This window comes from Bison bison, unplaced genomic scaffold (genome assembly GCF_000754665.1).
Source record: "Bison bison bison isolate TAMUID 2011002044 unplaced genomic scaffold, Bison_UMD1.0 scf7180017864233, whole genome shotgun sequence".
NCBI classification, from domain to species: domain Eukaryota; kingdom Metazoa; phylum Chordata; class Mammalia; order Artiodactyla; family Bovidae; genus Bison; species Bison bison.
In genome coordinates, this window is record NW_011494805.1 from 5991520 (window position 1) to 6012699 (window position 21180).

General features: G+C 38.6%; 1 protein-coding gene across 2 annotated transcripts; it reads right to left on the bottom strand.

Moving 5' to 3' along the window:
• Nucleotides 1–417: 417 nt before the first annotated feature.
• On the bottom strand, nt 418–18293 carry RMDN1 (regulator of microtubule dynamics 1). Of its 2 annotated transcripts, XM_010846232.1 has the most exons (9): nt 17186–18290; nt 16207–16303; nt 13637–13796; nt 11570–11659; nt 7548–7603; nt 5714–5801; nt 4400–4430; nt 1232–1365; nt 418–543 (listed from the first exon to the last, which is right to left on the bottom strand). In XM_010846232.1, exons 1-9 carry the CDS (start codon nt 17298–17300, stop codon nt 493–495), a joined length of 822 nt encoding a protein of 273 aa, XP_010844534.1. In that variant the 5' UTR covers nt 17301–18290; the 3' UTR covers nt 418–492. The 2 variants fall into 2 exon arrangements, with proteins under 2 accessions (XP_010844534.1, XP_010844536.1); XM_010846234.1 differs by lacking the exon at nt 11570–11659 and having other exon boundaries at nt 422–543; nt 17186–18293.
• Between the last annotated feature and the right edge of the window lie 2887 nt (nt 18294–21180).

The following is a 21180-nucleotide window of genomic DNA, read 5'->3' on the forward strand; positions in this document are numbered from 1 at the left end:
ACCTCACGTTTTAAAAAAGAAACCACTCCATTTTCAGTCCTCTCCTGACAGCTCTTCCCTTATGCAGGCTGGCTCCAAGACACATCAATTAACTGCTGAGCTCCTGTCACTGTTGCTTCTCTGCAAGGGCTCAGCTTTTCAGTCCAACTTGAAAATGCACCCCTCCTAAGCCAGCGCTTCTGCACTGTAGCTTTCCTTTCTTGATCCCCATCCTGATGTGCTGCCGTCCCCCTTGGCAATCTCACGCCCTGCTGTATCGCTGGCAGCTTGGGTGCAGTCATCTCTGCCTCTCAGCCATAGAGACGTCTCTACCACTCTTGTGGGAACCATTTCTTTTGCCTTGTTATTTGTGAAGAAATCTAGAGTTTTGTATATCTGTTAAATGGTCACAACGTTAAAAGAACAGTCATAGAACAGTTATAGTTAATGTATTTATTATCTTTAAAATCTGATGAAAAGGCAATGCTCCTTAGGTACTTCATTGAAAAATTCTCAGTTCTTGTCACTGAAACCTCCAAGTAGCTGAGCAGCTTCTGTCTGTATCTAAAACGGAAGAATGCATATTATAAATAAAAAATACAGCACAGAGATCAACTTGTGAAACAAGTTTATAAAGTAGTTTTCTAAGAGTTTCAAAAAAAAACCAGACTAGTACACAAAGAATAAAATTCCTAATAAATGATGCAAGTTGTCAATGGATGAGTGATCAACTAATAGCTCTGCTAGTAATTGATTTATTTTTCTTCAATAAAGTTGCATAAACCAAAAAAAAAAAAAAAAAATTCCTTAGAGAACTCAGAGATGAGACGCTTGGAGAATTCTTTCACATTAGCACACAATCCTTGCCTTTTATGTTTTAGAAATCTTACCTGATCTGTTATATATAGATATGTCAAACAGGAACAATTCTATATTGTAGTGAGAAATTCATACATGTTTGTTGGTAGTAACTAAATATTTGCTATGTGTGTGTATTCAGTCGTGTCCAGCTCTTTGCAACCCTATGGACAGTAGCCCGCTAGGCTCCTCTGTCCATGGGATTTTCCAGGCAAGAATACTGCAGTGGGTTGCCATTTCCTTCTCCAAAAACATTTGCTATATACATTTGAAATAAGCACTATTATTTAATAATATGCATTTAGATAATGACATTTTTAAAGCAGTTCTTGATTCCCCTTTCCTTCACGTGCCTCAGTGGAAACCTGTCTGCCTTGTTCTGGAGATGCTGTACCTGTTTATCCTCCTCTGTGTGTGCTGGGTAGTCCTTGGCCTTTGTTAGCCAGAAAGCAGCGAGCTTTTTGTTGTGCAGCTTCAAATATGTCTTTCCTAGAAGGAGCAAGTTTTTGCTGTAGAAGTTTGGATCCACTGTACGTAAGAAAGAAAAAGGATTTACATTTTATCTCCAGTGAAACAGTATTGCTCTTATTTTGCAAGGCTTAAATTTTCTGGTCTAAATGCCAATATAGTAGGTCCCCTCCATTTGAACAAGACCCATTCTGAGAGTGCACACATTCGTACGTCTGGTTGGTTCCTAAGTCCAAGAAAGTTAGCCTAGGCCAACTAATACAATGGGCTATGTAGTATTGTAGTGGAATACTTTTCACAAATAATACATAAAAAACTTTACAGTACAACAGCTGGCATCCAGGGGCTGGCACTGAGCGGACAGACAGAGTTACTTTGTGAAGGAGGAGGAGGAGGAGGAGGAGGGGAGATGGCAGAGCTGAAGGGTCGTCAGTCAGCACAGGAGATACCAGCTACAGCCCTGCTGCTCTCACACCTGCTTCCGGACCTCCTGGGCTTGAAATGAAGATCCTGCGCCTCCACAGCACTGCCCAGCACACGGAAGCCCACACTCCTGTAGGGGACGCGCACGCTGACAGTGTACACCAGATACGTGAACTAACGTAACTATCTCTTCAGGTTCCCAACTTGAAAGTTTGTATGTAAGGGACTTAACTGTAATATACTAGGCTAATGAGGATTCTATTTCACTCAACTATTCCTATCAAAAAATTTTGAGATAATTACTATTTTTTGAGTGTCTACTTTGTGCTAGCCATTTATATTACACATATTTCTTATTTTCACAGCAATTTTATAAAACTGGTACTCCATTTAATAGATGAAAACCTGAGGGGTCCTGATAGACAATAAGCCCCACCTCTTTTGTTCCCTGGATCCTAAGTGCCTAGAACAGTGCCTCGAACTGTGCTCAGTATGTACTTGGTGCCTGAGTAAATGAAGTCATGATGAGAGTGAGTGTGTGTGTGTGTGTGTGTGTGTGTGTGTGTGTGTGTACACACATTTGATCAGCCTTTACTGAATGTGGGCTATGTTTGGTGGTGGTGCCCAGTTGTTGTCTGACTCTTTGTGACCCCAGGGACTGTAGCCCACCAGGCTTCTCTGTCCACGGATTCTCCAGGCAAGAATACTAGAGTGGGTTGCCATTTCCTTCTCCAGGGGATCCTCCTGACCCAGGGATCGAACCCCTGTCTCCTGCATTCCAGGCAGATTCTTTACTGCTGAGCCGCCAGGGAAGCCCGTGGGCTATGTTTAAGCACAGATAAAGTCTCTGCTCTTTTGGAATTTGTAATGAAAAGCAGTGACAAGCATTAGCACATATGAATGTAACATAAGAATAGAGAGACTGCTTTGACAGGAGTACAAATTTTAAAGTTCTATGGGAAACCGAAAAAAAGCAGCTAAGAGGTTACACATGGGCTGACTTGGGGGCTGAGCAGAATTTTAACATCTAAGTGGAGAATATGTTTGGCTGAAGCAAAAATGTGAACAAAAAGCCTATGAAGGAAAGCATGGGACTGTCTTACTGCATTAATTTATAGTTTCCTATCAACCTGGGACCCTTCTATATTTAAAGTGTAATTTTTCCTGGATATGATTTATGATTTAACTACATTTGTTTCTTAACCCAAACTTGTTTTAGTTCTTTAATCCGAAGATGTTTGTAAGATGCCATGCTGATGTGCGTAAGGCTTCCTCAGAGTTAAGCAGACTCCGTCATTCCGCCCCCGCTTACGCCGCCCTTTGGCAAGTCTGCCCAGTGTTCTGTGCTAAGCGACGAGGGTGCCATGTACGCAGAAGACAGTCACATCTTCCCTGAATTTCATTTCAGACAGGGAAACAGTCACACTGTGGACTGCTAAGGGCCATGAAGGGGGAAATAAAGGGTACTAAAAGCATGGGAAGAGCTTCTAAACCAAACATCAGCCATAAGCAAAGGCCCCCGAGAGGAGGTGACCGTACAGTGAAGCCTGGAGGATGATGGAATTACCAAGGGTCATTTGGCTCCATAAAAGTATGACCATGTTCTTCTCAGCAACCCAAATGCTTAAGTCTCTTAAGGTGCTTTTTTAACTTTGTAATTATACTTTAAGTTCGAGAAAAATGCATTCCCACATCATACCCATGATAATGTAAAACTACCATCATGAGAGGATGTCAATGGAAGGTCATTAACAGTAAGTCAGAATTAACACATAACACAGTTAACATTCAGACAAAATTCTTTAGAAGAAATGTGTTTCAAAAATGCTTTGCTATTATGAAAGCATTTGAACAAGTCCATATGAGTAGGCTCTCAAATTTAGTAAATTGTTTTAATTTTCTTCTGATTAAGTTTTATAGACATATTGGCAACGGTTTTTTTTTGGGGGGGTGGGAGTATTTGGACATGAGGCTTCTGTCTCTGACGTCTCTAGTTTCTGCCGTTAGAAAGGATAAACGTAAGCTAATGTTTTCTAGGCTGGCTGTTTCTTCAAAGTAAGGGTAACATAAAACTCTTCACCACAAAAGGCTATCTGCAACAGAACAAAGACTGACCTGGTTTAAAGCAGAGAGTTCTCATTTAAATGCCATCTGAAATTTGCTAAGACAGTTGATCTTTAAAAAGTGTCTTCTGGTAACTCTGTGAGGTGACAGGTGTTGACTGGACTTGATTTTGTGATCATGATGTGTTTCATGATGTCTGTGAATATCAAGTCATGCTGTACACATGAAGCTAATACAGTGTTATATGTCAATTATACTTTGGTGTTAAAAAATAAAAATTTTAAATGAAGATAAATACATGCTTCTGATTTGCTGTGCAATCTTAAAGAGTTAATCCGTCAAAGCCTCCTCTCAAAAAGGAAGGTTGAATTACATCAAATGAAGGACTGTTAGAACTGCAGCTCTAAATTCACTAGTAGTCTATATCTTTCTCAGGAGATCTTTACTAAATAAGGACTTCTAAAAATTATTTGAGGACTTCCCTCGTGGTACACTGGACGGGAATGCAGGGGACACGCATTCTACCCCTGGTCCGGGAAGACCCCACAAGAAAAATTACTATTACATGTTTGACATTCATACAGTTATATGAAATAAAAAAGGTTACCTTGCTCTGCCCTGTGAAAGTAGCCTAGGGCCTGTCAAATACACAAAAATTGTATTTTCAATACATTGAAAAGGATTAAAACAGAATACTGAAAAAGCATTTTTTCAAAAGATCTATTCCTACATTAAATATAGGAAGTAAATCAAACCATCCTAAAATAATGATCCCCTTAAATAACAGTCAATTCATCAACAATGAGAGTTAATACAGCAAAATTGAACATAACACTATTAAATCATCAGAATACAGATTACATACATTTCTAGTAATAACTTGATTGTTACTCAGAACTCAGACTGAAACCAGCATCACATGAAGAGAGGAAAGATCATTATCATGTACAACTCAGATTATTCTGACATTTTTCTTCTTCAATCAGAACAGTGGCTTTATGAATAAAAACTAGATAAAATTAAAAGGTGTGTTTACAGCAATACACAGGTTGGGCCAATGTATCTCTAAGAGTCCTTTGTAACAGAAATCCCTACATAAGATGTTCATGTCCACCTGCAAGTCCCTGCTAATTCCTTTTCGTCCCACTAAAACCTGTTTCCATAGTACGGCAACTGACACTTAATCTTTTAGATACATAACTAATTTGTTGGAGTAGAGATGATTCTGTCTTTTTTGTGAGAATGCATTCTTTTTCATAAAAACAAATATTTCACAACTCTACCTCAAATTCTACACTATAGCTTCACAGAAAACACTGTGATCAAGTATTGGGAAATGTTTTTCAACCGTCTCCTTCCTTACCCTGAAAATTTTGTGATAAGTAAACCCAAAATATGTGCCCTGAAATCCCTTTCAGGTTTTACTTTTAACAGGAAAAGCAAAGACCTTAGAAATGAGACTATAAGGCTTTCAAACCTGCTTTTACAAAATGCTCTAAGTACTATCTATCAATACAAACATGCTCTAATTCCCAGACGGCTGTTATCTTACAGAATGTGTGCCATCTGGGCCACCAGGGAAGCCCAGAATGTGTCCCTAAAATATACTGAGAAGCAATTGCGTATTTCCTGCTCTATTTTATAATTTTCATACGTTACAGATTTCAAAAAGAAAATGAAGGTAGCTTTCAGCCACGGGGTTCTTTAGGGGCAATAAACCAGAATGATCAGCCATTCACCTAAAAGGGAAACAAACACTCACCATCACGGATCATAAGCATTAGGCCTCTGTGATAAGAGCCGCACGGGGCCATCAGAACGTGCTGGCGGCCCTCACTGCTCAGAGCTCCGGATGAGTGGACACCGCAGAGCGGCCCAGCGGTTAAGAAACCAGAATAACCAACAAAGGACCTCACACTACCTCCTCATAGGTGGAGCTAGGCGGAGTTGCAAACAGCACTTTAGCAATCCTTCTTTGATACCAAGGCATTTCAGCAACTGTGTAACACCTATAGGGAAAGAAAATGACACATGTATTCAAATTGCACCTTCTTTTTTTCTCTTAAAGAGAACTAAGCATATTAACATATATAAAGGGGATCTTCTCCTACTGTATATTTAAACAGCTTATACTTCTCATAATACCCAGTAGGTTAATATTTATACTGAGTTATTTAGAGACTGACTGATATTGCTCCATTGATCACGGTGTATTTTGTGACTAGGTGTAAACAGTAAGCAATATTTATAATAGTAATGATACTACAGTGTATCATTCACCACTGAGTACTCACTTTGTACAAAGTGCTGAGCTGAGTGATTATCTCATCTACTCCTTACAATAATAAAATGAGATAGAATCATTACCCCTATTTTTTTACATAAAAACTAACTCAGAGAAGTTTTTAAAAAAACAAGAAAAATAACAAAACATGGTATACTTAAATGACAAGAACAACCAACAAGTTTACAAATGTGAAAGGGAGAGGCAGTAATGAACATCCGATATTAGAGGAGGCCCTTGCTGCTTATCCATCTTAAACACAGCAGTGTGTGCCTGTCCATCCCACACTCCCTAAATACTCCTTCCCCACTCACCTTCCGCCCCCACTAGCAGCCCTAAGCTAGTTCCAGAGCACAGGGAGCTCTGCTCAGTGTCACGTGGCGGCCTGGATGGGAGGGGGTTCGAGGGAGAAGGGACACATGGATATGTACGGCCGAGGCCCTGGCTGTCCACCTGAAACCATCACAGCATCGCTAACCAGCTATACTCCAGTACAAAATAAAAAGGTTAATAAAAAAAGTAACAGCAAAACTCTCGACAACTTTCTGAAATAAGGAGGAAAAAAGTGTTCGATCTTTGATTAGGGTCTGAAGTCCTTGAGAAAGAAACTAGTTCATTCATATTTGGTCACCAGCATCTGAATTACTATCCCTCAATCATCATTAATTCTCACTCAGTATGTGTTTTGTTAAACATGTCCTTTATCCAGTATTTACTTCTCTTTAAAGAGAGTTTGATACGGGACTTTGCACCCCTCATGCTGCTGCTGCTGCTAAGTCGCTTCAGTCGTGTCCAACTCTGTGCGACCCCATAAACGGCAGCCCACCAGGCTCCTCTGTCCCTGGGATTCTCCAGGCAAGAACACTGGAGTGGGTTGCCATTTCCCTCTCCAACTGCACCCCTCATGGAAGACAATAAATACTCAGCTCTGTAGACCACACATAAAGAAAATGGTGGTCCTAAGACTCTCAAACCAGTAAGCATTTAACACACTGGTGTATGCTCATACCAGCAAAATAAGGATGTGCTTTGAAGAGAGATTACATAAAAATGGAAAGATACTAAAATTCCTCAGATGAATCACACTGTATTTGACATACTTTGAAGATACAAAGACCCTCTGAGGCCATCCTATTTTTATATAGTTAGCTTAATCCAATTCCATTTAGTCTGGTAAATGAGAATAATCTTTCCCAAAAAAGGGAATGTAAAGTTTAATGAAAAGTTTCAATGCCTGTTTAGTCTTAGTACCTGTTTCTAAATAATCTGAATAACAATATTTAACAAAATCACAATCAAATTTAATATTTTCTAAATACTAAACACTAAATAACCACTACAACTGTAAGTTAATCTAATGGATTAAACACTCTTGACTCCCAAATATTTGAAACATTTTACTTTTTTATATACTACAAAATAAGATGATAGTAAGTACCACTGAAATATTTATTTCAAGAAATTTTCTTACCAAATACCCATAAGGTGAATTGAAGTAGCGTCTTTAGGGTTCAGTTCAATTGCTTTCTAACAAGAAATGAGAAAATAAATCATATTTGTTTTCTAAACACCAATAAGTACGTTACCATATTTGCTGACAAAACCCATGATTTAAAAAAAAATGCAACCAAGAATTTCATTTTTCTAAGATAATCAACACCAATTTTCTTCCTTTTGACTCTTTAAATTTATTTCAGCACACTATTAATTACTTAGATTACTATTTTATAAGAATCAGAAACTGATAGCAGGATATAGCAAGAGGAAAGAAAACAAAATCTGTGAATGAATCGAATTTGACAACAGTGATAATATATCACTCTCAGTTATATCTTCAAGATTAAAGGAAAACAAAATAATAGTTCTTTGTGGCAAGTCCTATATGACTGTTAAGTAAAATTATTCTTTGCTAGAAAAACAAAATACATAATTTTAGAAAGTCTCTTCCTATGTGCAAATTTGGTTTAACTTCCCCATCTATATTTAACAAAGGGAGAATAAATACTACTTATTCACAGAATTCATTAATAGAATAATTATGTACAATATAAAATATACTGATAGTCTCCCTAGTTTCTATTTACTATGTGCAGGTCCTATATGAATTAATGTAAAGCATAAACTACAGAACTACAACAACAACTTTAAAAAAATTACTCCTCAATTTTTCATTATTTTGTTGAAAACCACTAAGGAAATCTCACAGATTAATGTTAATCCTATTAAATATATATATTTTAAAAAAAAAACACCCTTTTTAAGACTTGCCAGCTTACACTTTTCTATAAAAACACATTTTCACTTTCAGTTGATAATGTGTGAAATACACATTTTTAAGTACCTGTACTAGTTACTACAGTGACTCTGAAGTCAGACCAAATAGGGTTCAAATCACAGCTCAGTGACCTCTAACTTTTTGACCTTAGCAAGTTCTATATTCTTTCCAAGCCTGAGTTTGCTCTTGTACAGAATCAGGAAAGCAGTACACTTAACTTATAAGGTTGTGGTAAAAATTAAATGAGCAAGTTAACAGGAGGTGCTTAACACAGTAATATTTTCTATCATCAGAGTCATCATTATTTTTACTTTTTTGTAAGTCTCATAATGTTAGTAATGAGAGAGAGAATAGCTAAATAAGGCTAATCACCTATGACTTGGCGGAAATCTCGTTACCAATAATATGGGTAGGAATTACCATTGACCTAATTTTGACTTTTCTATAAATAAAGTGATGTGCTTTACACAGAAGAATATACTTTAAAGTATATACAGCTCATATTCTAAGCAGGCTTTCCAAATCAGAGTTCCACCAGAAAATTAAGCCCTACAAAATATTATACAAGTTACTATATTTTCCATTCTGCCAAGAATGGTACAGAGCTAGTCCATTTTGATGCAAAGGAAAGAAGTTAATTCACCATATACAACTGATGCCTTGGGATATTACAGTTTAATTTACTTTTGGGATGTATTCAGAGGGGCTATACTTAAGCAAATCTTTTCTTTTATAATCCTTTCTGTCATAAGTTTAAGTTTCTTCAAAAACAATACCGAAATAGTAATTCCTTATGGTTTTAGATGTAATAATGGAATGTGAACTAGAAGTAGTTTAAATGATCTTTTAAGTATATAAACACTAAACACTGTCATTTAAAAAATATAGTTAATATACACACTTAAAAACTTAGAAACATTGCTTATTTTTAAATAATCTATAGTCTTCACAGTTTCTTTGAAGTGTATGTTTATTATATGCAGTGTTTCATTATTCACTTGGAAGTTATCAGGTATTTCTACATCCCAAGGCACAAAATAATCTAAGTGATTTATCTAATGCATCTGAGATTCTATTTCACTGAATCTCTAAGATAACATAAAAGGTATGACATCATCATTTTATATACCACTAAGAAAAAAGCACTGCTGATTATATATAATGCAATCTGGTTTCAAAGGTCTTAAAATGTGAAAAATCTATATTACTAAATCAAAATATGTATGTATGTATATCAACGTATATGTGTGTGTGTGTATGTATACATGTATATATATACTATTGATGCCCAAATTAGAAGCTAAGTCTTCTGACTCCTAGTCCAGTGCTCTTTCCTTCTAGTCATTACAATAATTAGGAATTGAATCAGTAATGATAAATATGTTTGTTTTCATCACTTTCTCTTAATTTGTATTTTTGAGATGGTCTATAATATCAAAAGATAAATACACTGGGTTTTTAGCTGCAGTTTTTTTGTTGCTTGTTTTTGGACAATAGAATAATGTGTAAGTACAACATGAAACGTACAAATTCCTGGAGAGTTTCTGGCACCTAACGAAGAGCTTACTATAATAAGTAAATGAACTTTGGGGGAAATATTAAAACACAGAGATCATACTCATATATAGTACTATTACCTTTGCAAGTGGTATGTTGCGGGGAGCGAGCTCCGCCCCTGGCAAAGGTCATGAGGAAGGAGGCTTGGCATACGCAAAGGCGGGATCAAGCCTCAGGAGTCTCCCTGGAAATTCTTGAGCAATCTACCCCCAAAACCAGAGTCTGCCTACTTTCTGCTTTGTGCTTTCACCTACACCTCTGACTTTAAGGGGGGCTGTCCCCCACTACCTCTCTCTGAAAAAAAGAGTTAGCTTACAGCTCCAGTTAATAATTTCTGGGTGTGACAGTGTTTCAACCTACAAACTCCCTTGGAAGTCCTCTAGCCTGCCTGAATAGGTTTTTCCGGCCACATGTGATTGCTCAGAGCCTCCCAACTGTGAGAAGCATGAGATGTTCTAAACTGTCTAAATACAGATTCCTTTGAGCAGTCAAAAGATTGATTAGAAATTGTATTGGTGAAGGGATTTTCACTTGTTGGGCCAATATTTGCTGCTAAGTCTCCATATCCCTTACCTGCTGTGTCCCTGGCAGTGTATTGATTAATATAATTGGTGTAAGTAGTAGCTTTAATGTTTGTAACCTGGGACCCTTGAGTTAATTCTTTTTCTTGTTATAGCCCACCACACCTTTGCTCTGTAGGAATGCAACTTTATCTAATGCTTTTTGGAGGCTGGCGCCTGACTTTAGAATAATCACCTTTAGAGGAAAAGGCCTCCGGGCCAGAAGATGATGCAAATCACCTAAACTTTTGCATATGATAAGTTTGCAGGAAGAAAGCCTGGCTTACTGCATGACTCTACCCCTTCCCCCATTATCCTCTATGCATAACTTAAGGTATAAAAACTACTTTGGAAAATAAAGTGCAGGTCTTGTTCACCGAAACTTGGTCTCATCATGTCGTTCTTTCTCTTACCTTCTGGCTGAATTATTCAGCCTCTTTTCTCCACTGAATTTCCTCACTGAGCTATCCTTATTCTATTACTCTTTATATCCTTAATTAATGTTTAATTAAGCAGTTGTTTCCTGATCCTCGCCGACGCCGTCCCCGCTTCGAATTCCCTGGATCCACCGGGGCTGAACCCCGGCAGTATGTCAATTATATTAGACCGCTGGATGAGACCATACCTCCTGGCACGCAGGACTTTGTATAACCCCCTCTCACGTTCTCTGGTCTTGGCCAAATGACTTGTTTAGGCCGACAGGTTATTACTAAGTGTGATGCAAACATGCTTGATAAAAGTCTGCACAGTGGAACTTTTCCCCTGGCACGCTCACTCTTGGAAGCAGTGACTATGCGACACAGAAGCGTGGGCTACAGCACTAAATGATGAGAAGAAAAGTAGGGAGAAATGCCACACGCGAGAGGGCATCTCGTCCATTCCTGTCCGAGCTGAGGGTCCAGGTGAAGGGAGCCCTTTAAATGACCTCAGCCACAACGAGCAGAATGGAGGCACGACTGTGCACGGTTAGTCCACAGAATTTTGAGAAATAATTTGTCACTGTTTTAGGCCACTGAGCTTTAGGTGGTTTGCTATCCAGCAAGAAATAAGTGAAACAGAAGTCTACTCAGAAAACTATTGACTCTTCAAGTCCATCGGTACCTCAAAATGCTCCTTGATAATGTAGGCATTTGCAATTTTAGCCTTGACTCCTTCATAATCTCCAACATCACCAATACAGATTGCATACCACTAAAACAGAAGAAACAAAGGAATAAGAGCACTAATATTCCATAATACCCCATTCAATACCAGGCTGCAACTCCTCAGTAGTTATTCTCATTTAACAAAAGCTGAGCACAAAACCTGTATTAAATATACTAGAAAACACAAAGAAAAAGTAGACATAGCCCGTAAGGAACTTAAGTTAGGACATGTTTATAGAGAACTATAATATAAGACAGAGGTCAGTGTATCTCTAAGAAAGTTACCAACACAATGGGGATATAATGATTCATATTTATGATATGAATATAAATTTATAAAAATGTGCAATTTAACATTATCGTTTTATTTTCTCAACCTATTTTCTGGGCACTGTTTCTTATTTCACAGCCACGTTACTATAGTAATAACGGCCATATCTATCAATCGTGACTTTGTCCTCACGCCCATAGCTGGACAACAAACCCAAACTGAGACAATCCGAGCTTCTTCCCTGAGAACTGAAACCAAATATCCAAGCTTCATAAACCTAGGTGCTGGCGAAAGTCAGACTCAGGACAAGAAATGTAAATCAAAACCACAATGAGGTTTATCACCTCACACCAGTCAGAATGGCCATTGTCAAAAAGTCTACAAACAATAAATGCTGGAGAGAGTGTGGAGAAAAGGGAACCCTCTTGCACTGTTGGTGGGAATGTAAATTGATACAGCCACTATGGAGAACAGCATGGAGCTTTCTTGAAAACTAGGAATAAAACGACTATGACCCAGCAATCCCACTACTGGGCATATATACCCTGAGGAAACCATAACTGAAAAAGACACATGTATCCCAATGTTCACAGTAGCACTATTTACAACAGCTAGGACATGGAAGCAACCCAGATGTCCATCGACAGAAGAAGGGATAAATATATGGTACATATATACAACGGAATATTACTCAACCATAAAAAGAACAAATTTGAGTCAGTTCTAGTGAGGTGGATGAACCTGAAACCTATTATACAGAGTGCAGTAAGTCCAAAAGAGAAAAGCAAATATAGTATATTAACCCATATATACAGACTCTAGAAAATTGGTATTGATGAACCTATTTGCAGGCAAGGAATGGAGATGCGGATGTGGAGACTGGACTTATGGACACAGAGGGGGAAGTGGGACGAACAGAGAAAGCAGCATCAACACATACACACTACCACGTGTAAAACAACTTGACCGGAATGACACGCATGACGCATGCGCAACAGCAGCTGAATAAATACGCCTTCCCTGTGCAAAAAGAACATGTACAAATATGGACATATTCCGGGCCATAAACAAGTCATAACAAATTTAAAGGGTCTGTATGTTTTATTCTTAATATAAACAAGAAACGGTGGTGGTGGGGATCAGGGCAGATGGAACCATCCCCTAAAGGGAGCATTTGCAAATGCGTAAAGACAGAATTCGGCTGTCACAATGACTTGGGGGCTTCCCTGGGGACAGTCTAATGTGGTAAAGTAAGGTCCTAATCCAAAATATCAATAGTGTCCCTTGGCCTCCCCACCACGTCCATTGAAAAGATTATTCTAAACCAGTCAGGAAATCTAGAAGCTAGTGGAGTCACATGTAAAAAGTTACACTAGGTATCTGCTGTCCAGCTGCTATACTCCTATCTCCACATGAGACAGAAACAAAACGTGAGGAAAATGAGAAAACATTAGTCCCGTGTTTTTACAACTAGAACTAAAGAGAGAGGTAACTGATGGAACTAATGCTTCAGTTTAAAAATAAGCCTTCACAAAGTAATTTATCGAGCACACTAATGAATCTAGAACAGATGTTCAAGAACACAAAGAAAAATACTACTTCTTTTTGAAAAAAAGTTTATGAAAATAAATTTCTTCCCTACTTCTTTAAAAGAGAGCGATTTCGTTCCTATGTAAGTTACATATAACAGATAAGTACAGACCAAAATCCGTTTCAATACACGGTAACGGTCTCATTACTTAAGCACCTCACCTTATGGGCTGCACAACTGGATTCGTTTTTCTCTAGTGCCCTTTTCGCATACTCTAGGGCTTCATATACCAAGAACTTTTTCTCCTCTTCCGAGGTTCCACTAAGCTGAGCTACATCACGTGATGCCCGTGCCAAACGCCACAGTAACTCTGCATCTTCACTGATGTGAAATAAATATAAAACAACAACCATTTTAGCTCACACTTTCATGGTTAAAGGTCATATCACTAATGAATACATACGGTCTTTCAGGTCAGTGAGGACATAGCAAGCAACACAATATCAAAATCCATAATTCATAATGTTAAATTTATTATTTTCTATCACACAAATCTATATGTGCTAAAATTTCCTCCAAAATATCCAATATTGTATACAAACATTAAGTTACCTGTAATATCTAAAATACTAATTTCCTTAGAAAATATCTTTATATTTGAATTCTCTAAACAATTTCCCTACAAAATTCAACATATAACTTGACATTTGAGTTCGGTGGCACTGTGCTTCAGACAACTCACTAACTGCTTCAGACAGGACTATAAAATATATTAATTTAAAGACAAGGTTATGCACTATAAAACAAAATGCTGTATCCATAGCTCCAAATATAGTACCTGGCATACAAAAATATATATGATAAATACCTGTTAATGAATGATGATTAAATATAATGTAATCTCAAAAAAAATCTTATCTTTGAATATGTCACCCATACCATGATGCATGGAATATTTAAAGCAAGGGCTCTGGACTCCTTGAAGAACTGCCGTTTAAATAAAATTATATAAGATAGAAATGTCTAATAAATAAAACAAATTGTGCATGCATGCTCAGTTGCTCAGTCATGTCCAACTCTTTGCAACCCCCATGAACTACAGTCCACCAGGCTCCTCTGTCCATGAAATTTTCCAGACAAGAACACTGGAGTGGGTTGCCATTTCCTCCTCCAGGGGATCTTCCCGGCCCAGGGATCGAACCCACGTCTCTTGTGTCTCCTTTATAGCAGATGGATGTTTTACCACTGTGCCACCTGGGAAGCCATTTTAATAAAAATTCCTTTTATTAAATGTTTCTCTTTCAACCTACTAAGTTATACTTTAAAACAAAAATAGTATTCGATGGGGAACACGTGTATACCTGTGGCAGATTCATGTTGATATATGGCAAAACCAATGCAATATTGTAAAGTTAAAAAATAAAATAAAATAAATAAATATTACTTAAAAAAAAAATTGAGTGAAACTAAAGGTAGGGACTTCCCCAGTGGTCCAGGGGTTAAGAATCCACCTGCCAATGCAGGGCACATGGATTTGATCAGTGGTTCAGGAAGATCCCACATGCTGTGGAGCAGTGAAGCGCATACACCTGGAGGCCGTGCTCCTCAGCAGGAGGAGCCACCACAGAGAGCAGCCTGCGCACGGTGGCCCCGCTCTCAGCAACCAGAGGCAGCCCACGTGCAGCAGTGAAGGCCCAGCTCAGCCCGAGACAGTTAAATACGTAAATCAAAGTAAAATCTAAATAAAATATCATTAAAAAGAGAAACGGAGGGTAAGTAGCAATAGCGTATCTATAATCCAGTGAATATAGAATAGCCTCCTGACAGCCTCCCTGGTGGCTCGGTGGTAAAGAACCACCTGCGATACAGCAGACCTGGGTTCCACCCCTGGGTCAGGAAGACCCCCTGGAGGAGGGAATGGCAACCTGCTCCAGCGTTCCTATCTGGAGAATCCCATGGACAGAGGAGCCCAGCAGGCTATAGTCCATGGGATCAGCAAGAGTCGGACACAACTGAGCCAGAGAACAACAGCCACCTTATAGCTTATGTTGCTATTACTGAAGTGACTATAAAATGCCAAGCCAACCACCTCAAGTTACTGAGGGGATGAAGGAGAAGAAAAGTTGGATCCTACAGATATTTAGGAAGTGAAATTGATGGGTCTTCTGGGGAAAACTGGTTTGGGAAAATCTAAGAAAGTCGGTTGAAAATGGCTCAATATTTTTAGTTCAGTAGATGAGGCAGATCAATGACCTGGAAATGCCATTTAGCCTGATTTGACTTATTTTATTGGGCTGAATCTCCTCTTTCCATCTCCATTCTCCCCCACAAAATGAGTACACATTAATGTGCTGGACTAAGCATGCATGCTAATATTAAAAATAGGAAAGGGATTATTCAAAGGTGACAAAAAAATCCTAGTTCATTCAAATCCTACAGCAGTAAGAAATTAACTCAGAAGAAATGAAAAATATATGACATAGATAAAGACAATAAACGTCTATTTAATGACTACCTTGTATTCAAAGCAAACTAACAAAAAGAAAAAATGTCGACATTACCTAGAATGAGTAAGTAGAACCACCTTTTCTAAATCAATGAAATATATGTAGCACTTTTGAGTCACTTAACATAAGAAAAAAAAATACTATAAATTAAACTCTAAGAAATATTACTTTGAAGTAAAAACTTTAAAAAACTATAAAAATTCCAAGCACCAAGAATATGTTAATTATTAAATAACAGAAAATTTCAGTCAACAGCAAACCTAGGCCTATGATACATCACCCACCTTTCCTTGTACTGGGTTAGCAACTGGTAAAGTTTTTCTGTTTCTCCACTTTCATATAAGTAGTCTGCTTGTTCAAGGACTTCTTCAATTTCGAAGACTATAAAAGAAAAAAGGCAAAATAAAGTAAGTCTTCCCAAGCCAGTTGGCAATAATTCTAAGACACATGAACACTTTTACATAGAAGCAAAAGAAATCAGATACAGAAATCACCTATAAAGAAAGATCAGAAATTCTGAACAATCAAAATGTGAAGTGTAGTAGAAATAAGTATGAAGCTATTACACATAATACTTAATATTCACTTACTTAATGAATATGAATATTCATGTTACTTAATATTCATTTATTAAAACCTTCAAAAATAAAAAATTAGAAAACTTACTCTAGTACTAACTAAATATGACACAGTTTTAAAAATGAAAAAAGTAATTCCCTGTGAGGAATTTATGATACCCTTACCTTCCACACAGAGCCTTTGTTATTGCTGCTGCTGTGGTGCGCTCAGTCATGTCCCACTCTGAGACCCCAGGGACTGCAGCCCGTCAGGCTCTGCTGTCCATGGGATTCTCCAGGCAAGAATACTGGAGTGGGTTGCCATTTCCTACTCCAGGCTCTACTGTGTACATAGATACACACACACATATGTATGAAAATGAAAAGTAAAACTGTTAGTTGCTCAGTTGTGTCCAACTCTTCACGACGCCATGGCCTGTAGCCCGCCAGCTCCTCTATCCATGGAATTCTCCAGGCAAGAATACTGGAGTGTGTTGCCATTCTCTTCTCCAGGGGATCGTCCCAATGCCGGGACAGAACCTGGGTCTCCTGCATTGCAGGATTCTTCATCTGAGCCACCAGGGAATATATATATATATATATACACACACACACATCAGACTGACATTCAAACATAGTAAGTTATTAACAAAATATAACAAATACAAATAACTCTAAGTGTTCTCGATGTTTAGCTTAGGCTTACCTTTGGCTGCAGCATGAACCAGAACAGCCTGGGAAATGACTTGATAAGTTTCAAAACCCAAATAAGACAGGGCAGAAAATAAAAGACTTCTTTTGAAAGTTCCTGAGTTTCCCATCACCTATGGAAAGAGTTATGATCAGGGTTGTGAAACAGAAAATTTGAAGAAACTGCTACCACAAGCAAAGAGTACATCAATTTTTTCCCCACCCTCAAAGCAATCAATCCTAAGAGTATTACAAGTGCAAAATTTACTTTGACAAAAATAATTTTACTTTGACAAAATTTTTACTTTGTCAAATTCTTCTGTAAAACTATTTCACATAGCTACTTTATTGAGAGAGCACATCATGTTAAGGAAAGACTCTTAGCAGCTAATGATGGTAGCTTGATGTAACAATCTCAGTTATCCTGGTAAATGCTAGATTGGAAGATCTACATTCTATTTGAAGAAGCATGGATATTATAATTTCTTGAAACAAAATAAGAGACACCAGTATATAATCAGTATCAACCTTAAGAACAGACAAGATGAAGAATATCAAACACGGCAATTATATATAAATAACATATATGGCTTTAAATAAAGCTATCTTCAAAAGTGACCCATGAAGTTTTAAAATAAACAATGAATAAAATAAAAAGCATATCCAAACAGATTTAGAAATTCATTGTCATAAATATGGGCAGAATTCTCAAGACCAATGGCAAAGGAATATATGGTTATCACTACAGAAATTCTTCTCTTTTCCCATGGCACTTTTCCTTTCACATAGCATCTATTTTTTCCTGTCAATTTATTACCATCTATATAAAAACAAGCTAACCTACCTTTGTAAGCTGTAACTGTTCCCTTCTTAAAAATAAAACAAAAAGCTTCCTTTTGACTTCACATCTCCCTTCAATCTCATTTTTCAAATTCTCTTTTCAGCAAAACTCTTTTAAAAAGTTGTCTGGAGCTCTGTCTCTATTTCCTCTCTTCCCATTCTCTCTTGAACTCATACAAATCACACTTCTATACCCACAACTCCACTGACAGTATTCTAGTTAAGGCAAGCAAGGATGCTATTTCCTAGAAAATTCTCATCTTACTTGATCTATCAAAAGCATTTGACAGCTGTTCACTCCTTCCTTTAAAAAAAAAAAATAAATGAATATTTAATACAAGAAATTTTTTAAATGTTGCCTTATTGAGAAATTGGACTTCTCTGGTGGCTCAGATGGTAAAGCATTGTAGTGGGAGACCCGGGTTCAGTCCCTGGGTGGGGAAGATCTCCTGGAGAAGGAAATGGCAACCGACTCCAGTACTCTTGCCTGGAAAATCCCATGGACAGTCCATGGGGTCACAAAGAGTCAGACACGACGGAGCGACTTCACTTATTGAGAAATAAGTGATATAAAAACTGCATATGTGTAACATGCAGCATATGTGAAGGATACATGTAAACCTGTAAAACCATCCCACAATCAAGATAATGAGCACATCTATCAATCCCCCAAATTTCCTCATGTCTCTGTTTCTTTTCTAAACTCTCCTTGGCTGCACTGGGTCTCAGCTGCAGCACGTGGCACCTTCTGTTGTGCTGCCAGTCTCCTCTCGAGTTGTGGCTCACAGGCTTAGCTGCCCTTCAGCATGTGGGATCTCAGTCCCCAGCCAGGGCTCGAACCCGTGTCCTCGGCCCTGGAAGGCGGATCCCTAATCCCTGGACCACCAGGACCGCCCCCTCATGTCTGATTCATCCAACCCCCTTTTCTTCAGTACTTGCTGTGTTCTCTCACCCTTGAGACGCTCTCCGCTTGGCTTTAAGAATACTACTCTCGAATTTACTCCTGTTCAACAGCTGCTCCTTCTCTTCTGTTGGTTCCTCATCTCCAAAACCTCACTGTCCAGGTGTGTCCCATGCTCAATCCCAGAGCTTCACTCCTCTATTCATATCATTTCGGTGATTTCATTTTGTCTTATGGCTTGCAATGCCATCAACATGCCAAAAACATGCAAATTTAATATAGCCAAGAGGTCTCCTCTTAACTTCAGAATCATATATGCAGCTGCCCAAACAACATTTATGTCCACATACAGCGTAAAAGGCGCCTCAAGCACCAGCCAGTGACTGTCTCCCTCAAATTCACTCCACTCAGTCTTCCCCTTCTTGGTAAACAGCAACTCCATGCTTACAGTTTCTCAATTTGAAAAAACAAAACTTTCTCTCACAACCCAAATCTGAACCGTATTTTAGCTTCTCATAAGTATCTAGGATAAGAATGAGGAATTCAACATACTATAGTTTGCTGAGTGCTTTATTTACTTTCTTGAGCTTGAATATCCAAGATACCAAATACAACTGGATTACAAACAAACCAACAGCAAAGCAGTAAAACCAAATTTGACACAGTCACATTTCTTTCATTGAATGTTCTGAGTTTACTCATAGTTACCAAAGAGAACGGAGACCCGGCAGGAGCACAGCAGATGGGGGTGGAGGGTGTGCATGGTGATGGCGGTACAGGGAGAAGAGGGGGAACCACTAGGCTCTTTCAGTAAGCCCCTGGTTTCACCTACTGTTCTGGCAGGTGTACCACATAGAAGAAAAGATGGCACAGATTATCACAGCTTGAGGAAACTATATATTTAGGGTGTCTAACGCCCCTGCTGATACGATGCTCAGTAAACAATATCCTGGCTTTCTTAGAGGGGAGAAAAAACACTGTTGGGCAGCTGACATTTCTATTCCTTATTCTACCTTAATGACGTGACAGCTGACCAGTGGAACTTTGACATCAGTTTGGTTAAGGTGAAAGAGCTCTCTGCTCACTTCTGAGAAAGTAAACAAAAATCATGTTTCTAGAACTCAAATAGTCAACTGAAAGAATCATAACTTTGTGACACCTCTGAGATGCTAACAACTTGTGAGACTGTCTGAGCTAGAATTTGCCATTTCACCTCGAACATTAGGCATTACTCAACACAATGTCTTTCATACAATGAAGTCTGAAAAATATATTTGTTGAAAAAAAATGTTGAACAAAAGAAGCCAGCTATCTCTTAGACATGTCTTTCCTTCAACATTGATTATACTGTTTTCAAACTAGAAGGAATTAAAAACTACAGACCCATCACCAGATGGAAAGAATGTGTCACCTTCATCTCCTGCTTTTTTCTAACTTCTGGCCAGCTCCTCCTCCTCCTCTTAAATGGTGGACTTAAATTGTTCCCTTTGGTCCTGTCCCAGGAAACAGCGCCACCATCCACACTACTGGAGGAGACAGAACACGGAGAATCATCCTTGACTTCTTCCTTTGAACTCCCTCATCAAAGCTATCTTTTAGGTACACAAATTTCACATCACTGACATCCTTTTACGGTATCCACTTATTCCATTTCCACAGCTACCACTAAAGTTCAAACCACCACAGCATACTCATCCTCTATAGCGAACTGAAAGTCGCTCAGTCGTGTCCGACTCTTTGCGACCCGGGGACTGTAGCCTGCCAAACTCCTCTGTCCATGGGATTCTCCAAGCAAGAATACTGGAGTGGGTTGCCATTTCCTTCTCCAGGGGATCTTCCTGACCCAGGGATCGAACCCAGGTCTCCTGCATTACAGGCAGATGCTTTAACCTCTAAGCCACCGGTAATCTTTTAGTTTCCAGCATCCATACTAGCCTACCTATTCCTGACACTGGGCAGTTATTTTTTAATTCAAATCTGAGCTTATGAATTCTCTGTTTAAAAGTCTTTCATAGGGGGAGGAGCCAAGATGGCAGAGGAGTAGGACGGGGAGAACACTTTCTCCCCCACAAATTCATTAAAAGAGCATTTAAACGTTGAGTAAATTCCACAAAACAACTTCTGAATGCCGGCAGAGGACATCAGGCACCCAGAAAAGCAATCCAACTCTTCGAAAGGAGCGCGACTGAACAAAGAGAAGAAATACAGCTCCACCCATCAGAACACCGACACAAGCTTCCCTAACCAGGAAACCTTGACAAGCCACCTGT

Bases quoted from the DNA above. Each gene is read 5' to 3' on its own strand.
- RMDN1 (XM_010846232.1), bottom strand. From the start codon at position 17,300: ATGGGAAACTCAGGAACTTTCAAAAGAAGTCTTTTATTTTCTGCCCTG. The intron at 16,304-17,185 runs GTAAGCCTAAGC...TTTCTTTTATAG, and splicing joins GGTTCATGCTGCAGCCAAAG to TCTTCGAAATTGAAGAAGTC. The intron at 7,604-11,569 runs GTACCGATGGAC...ATTTCTTGTTAG, and splicing joins TTATCAAGGAGCATTTTGAG to AAAGCAATTGAACTGAACCC.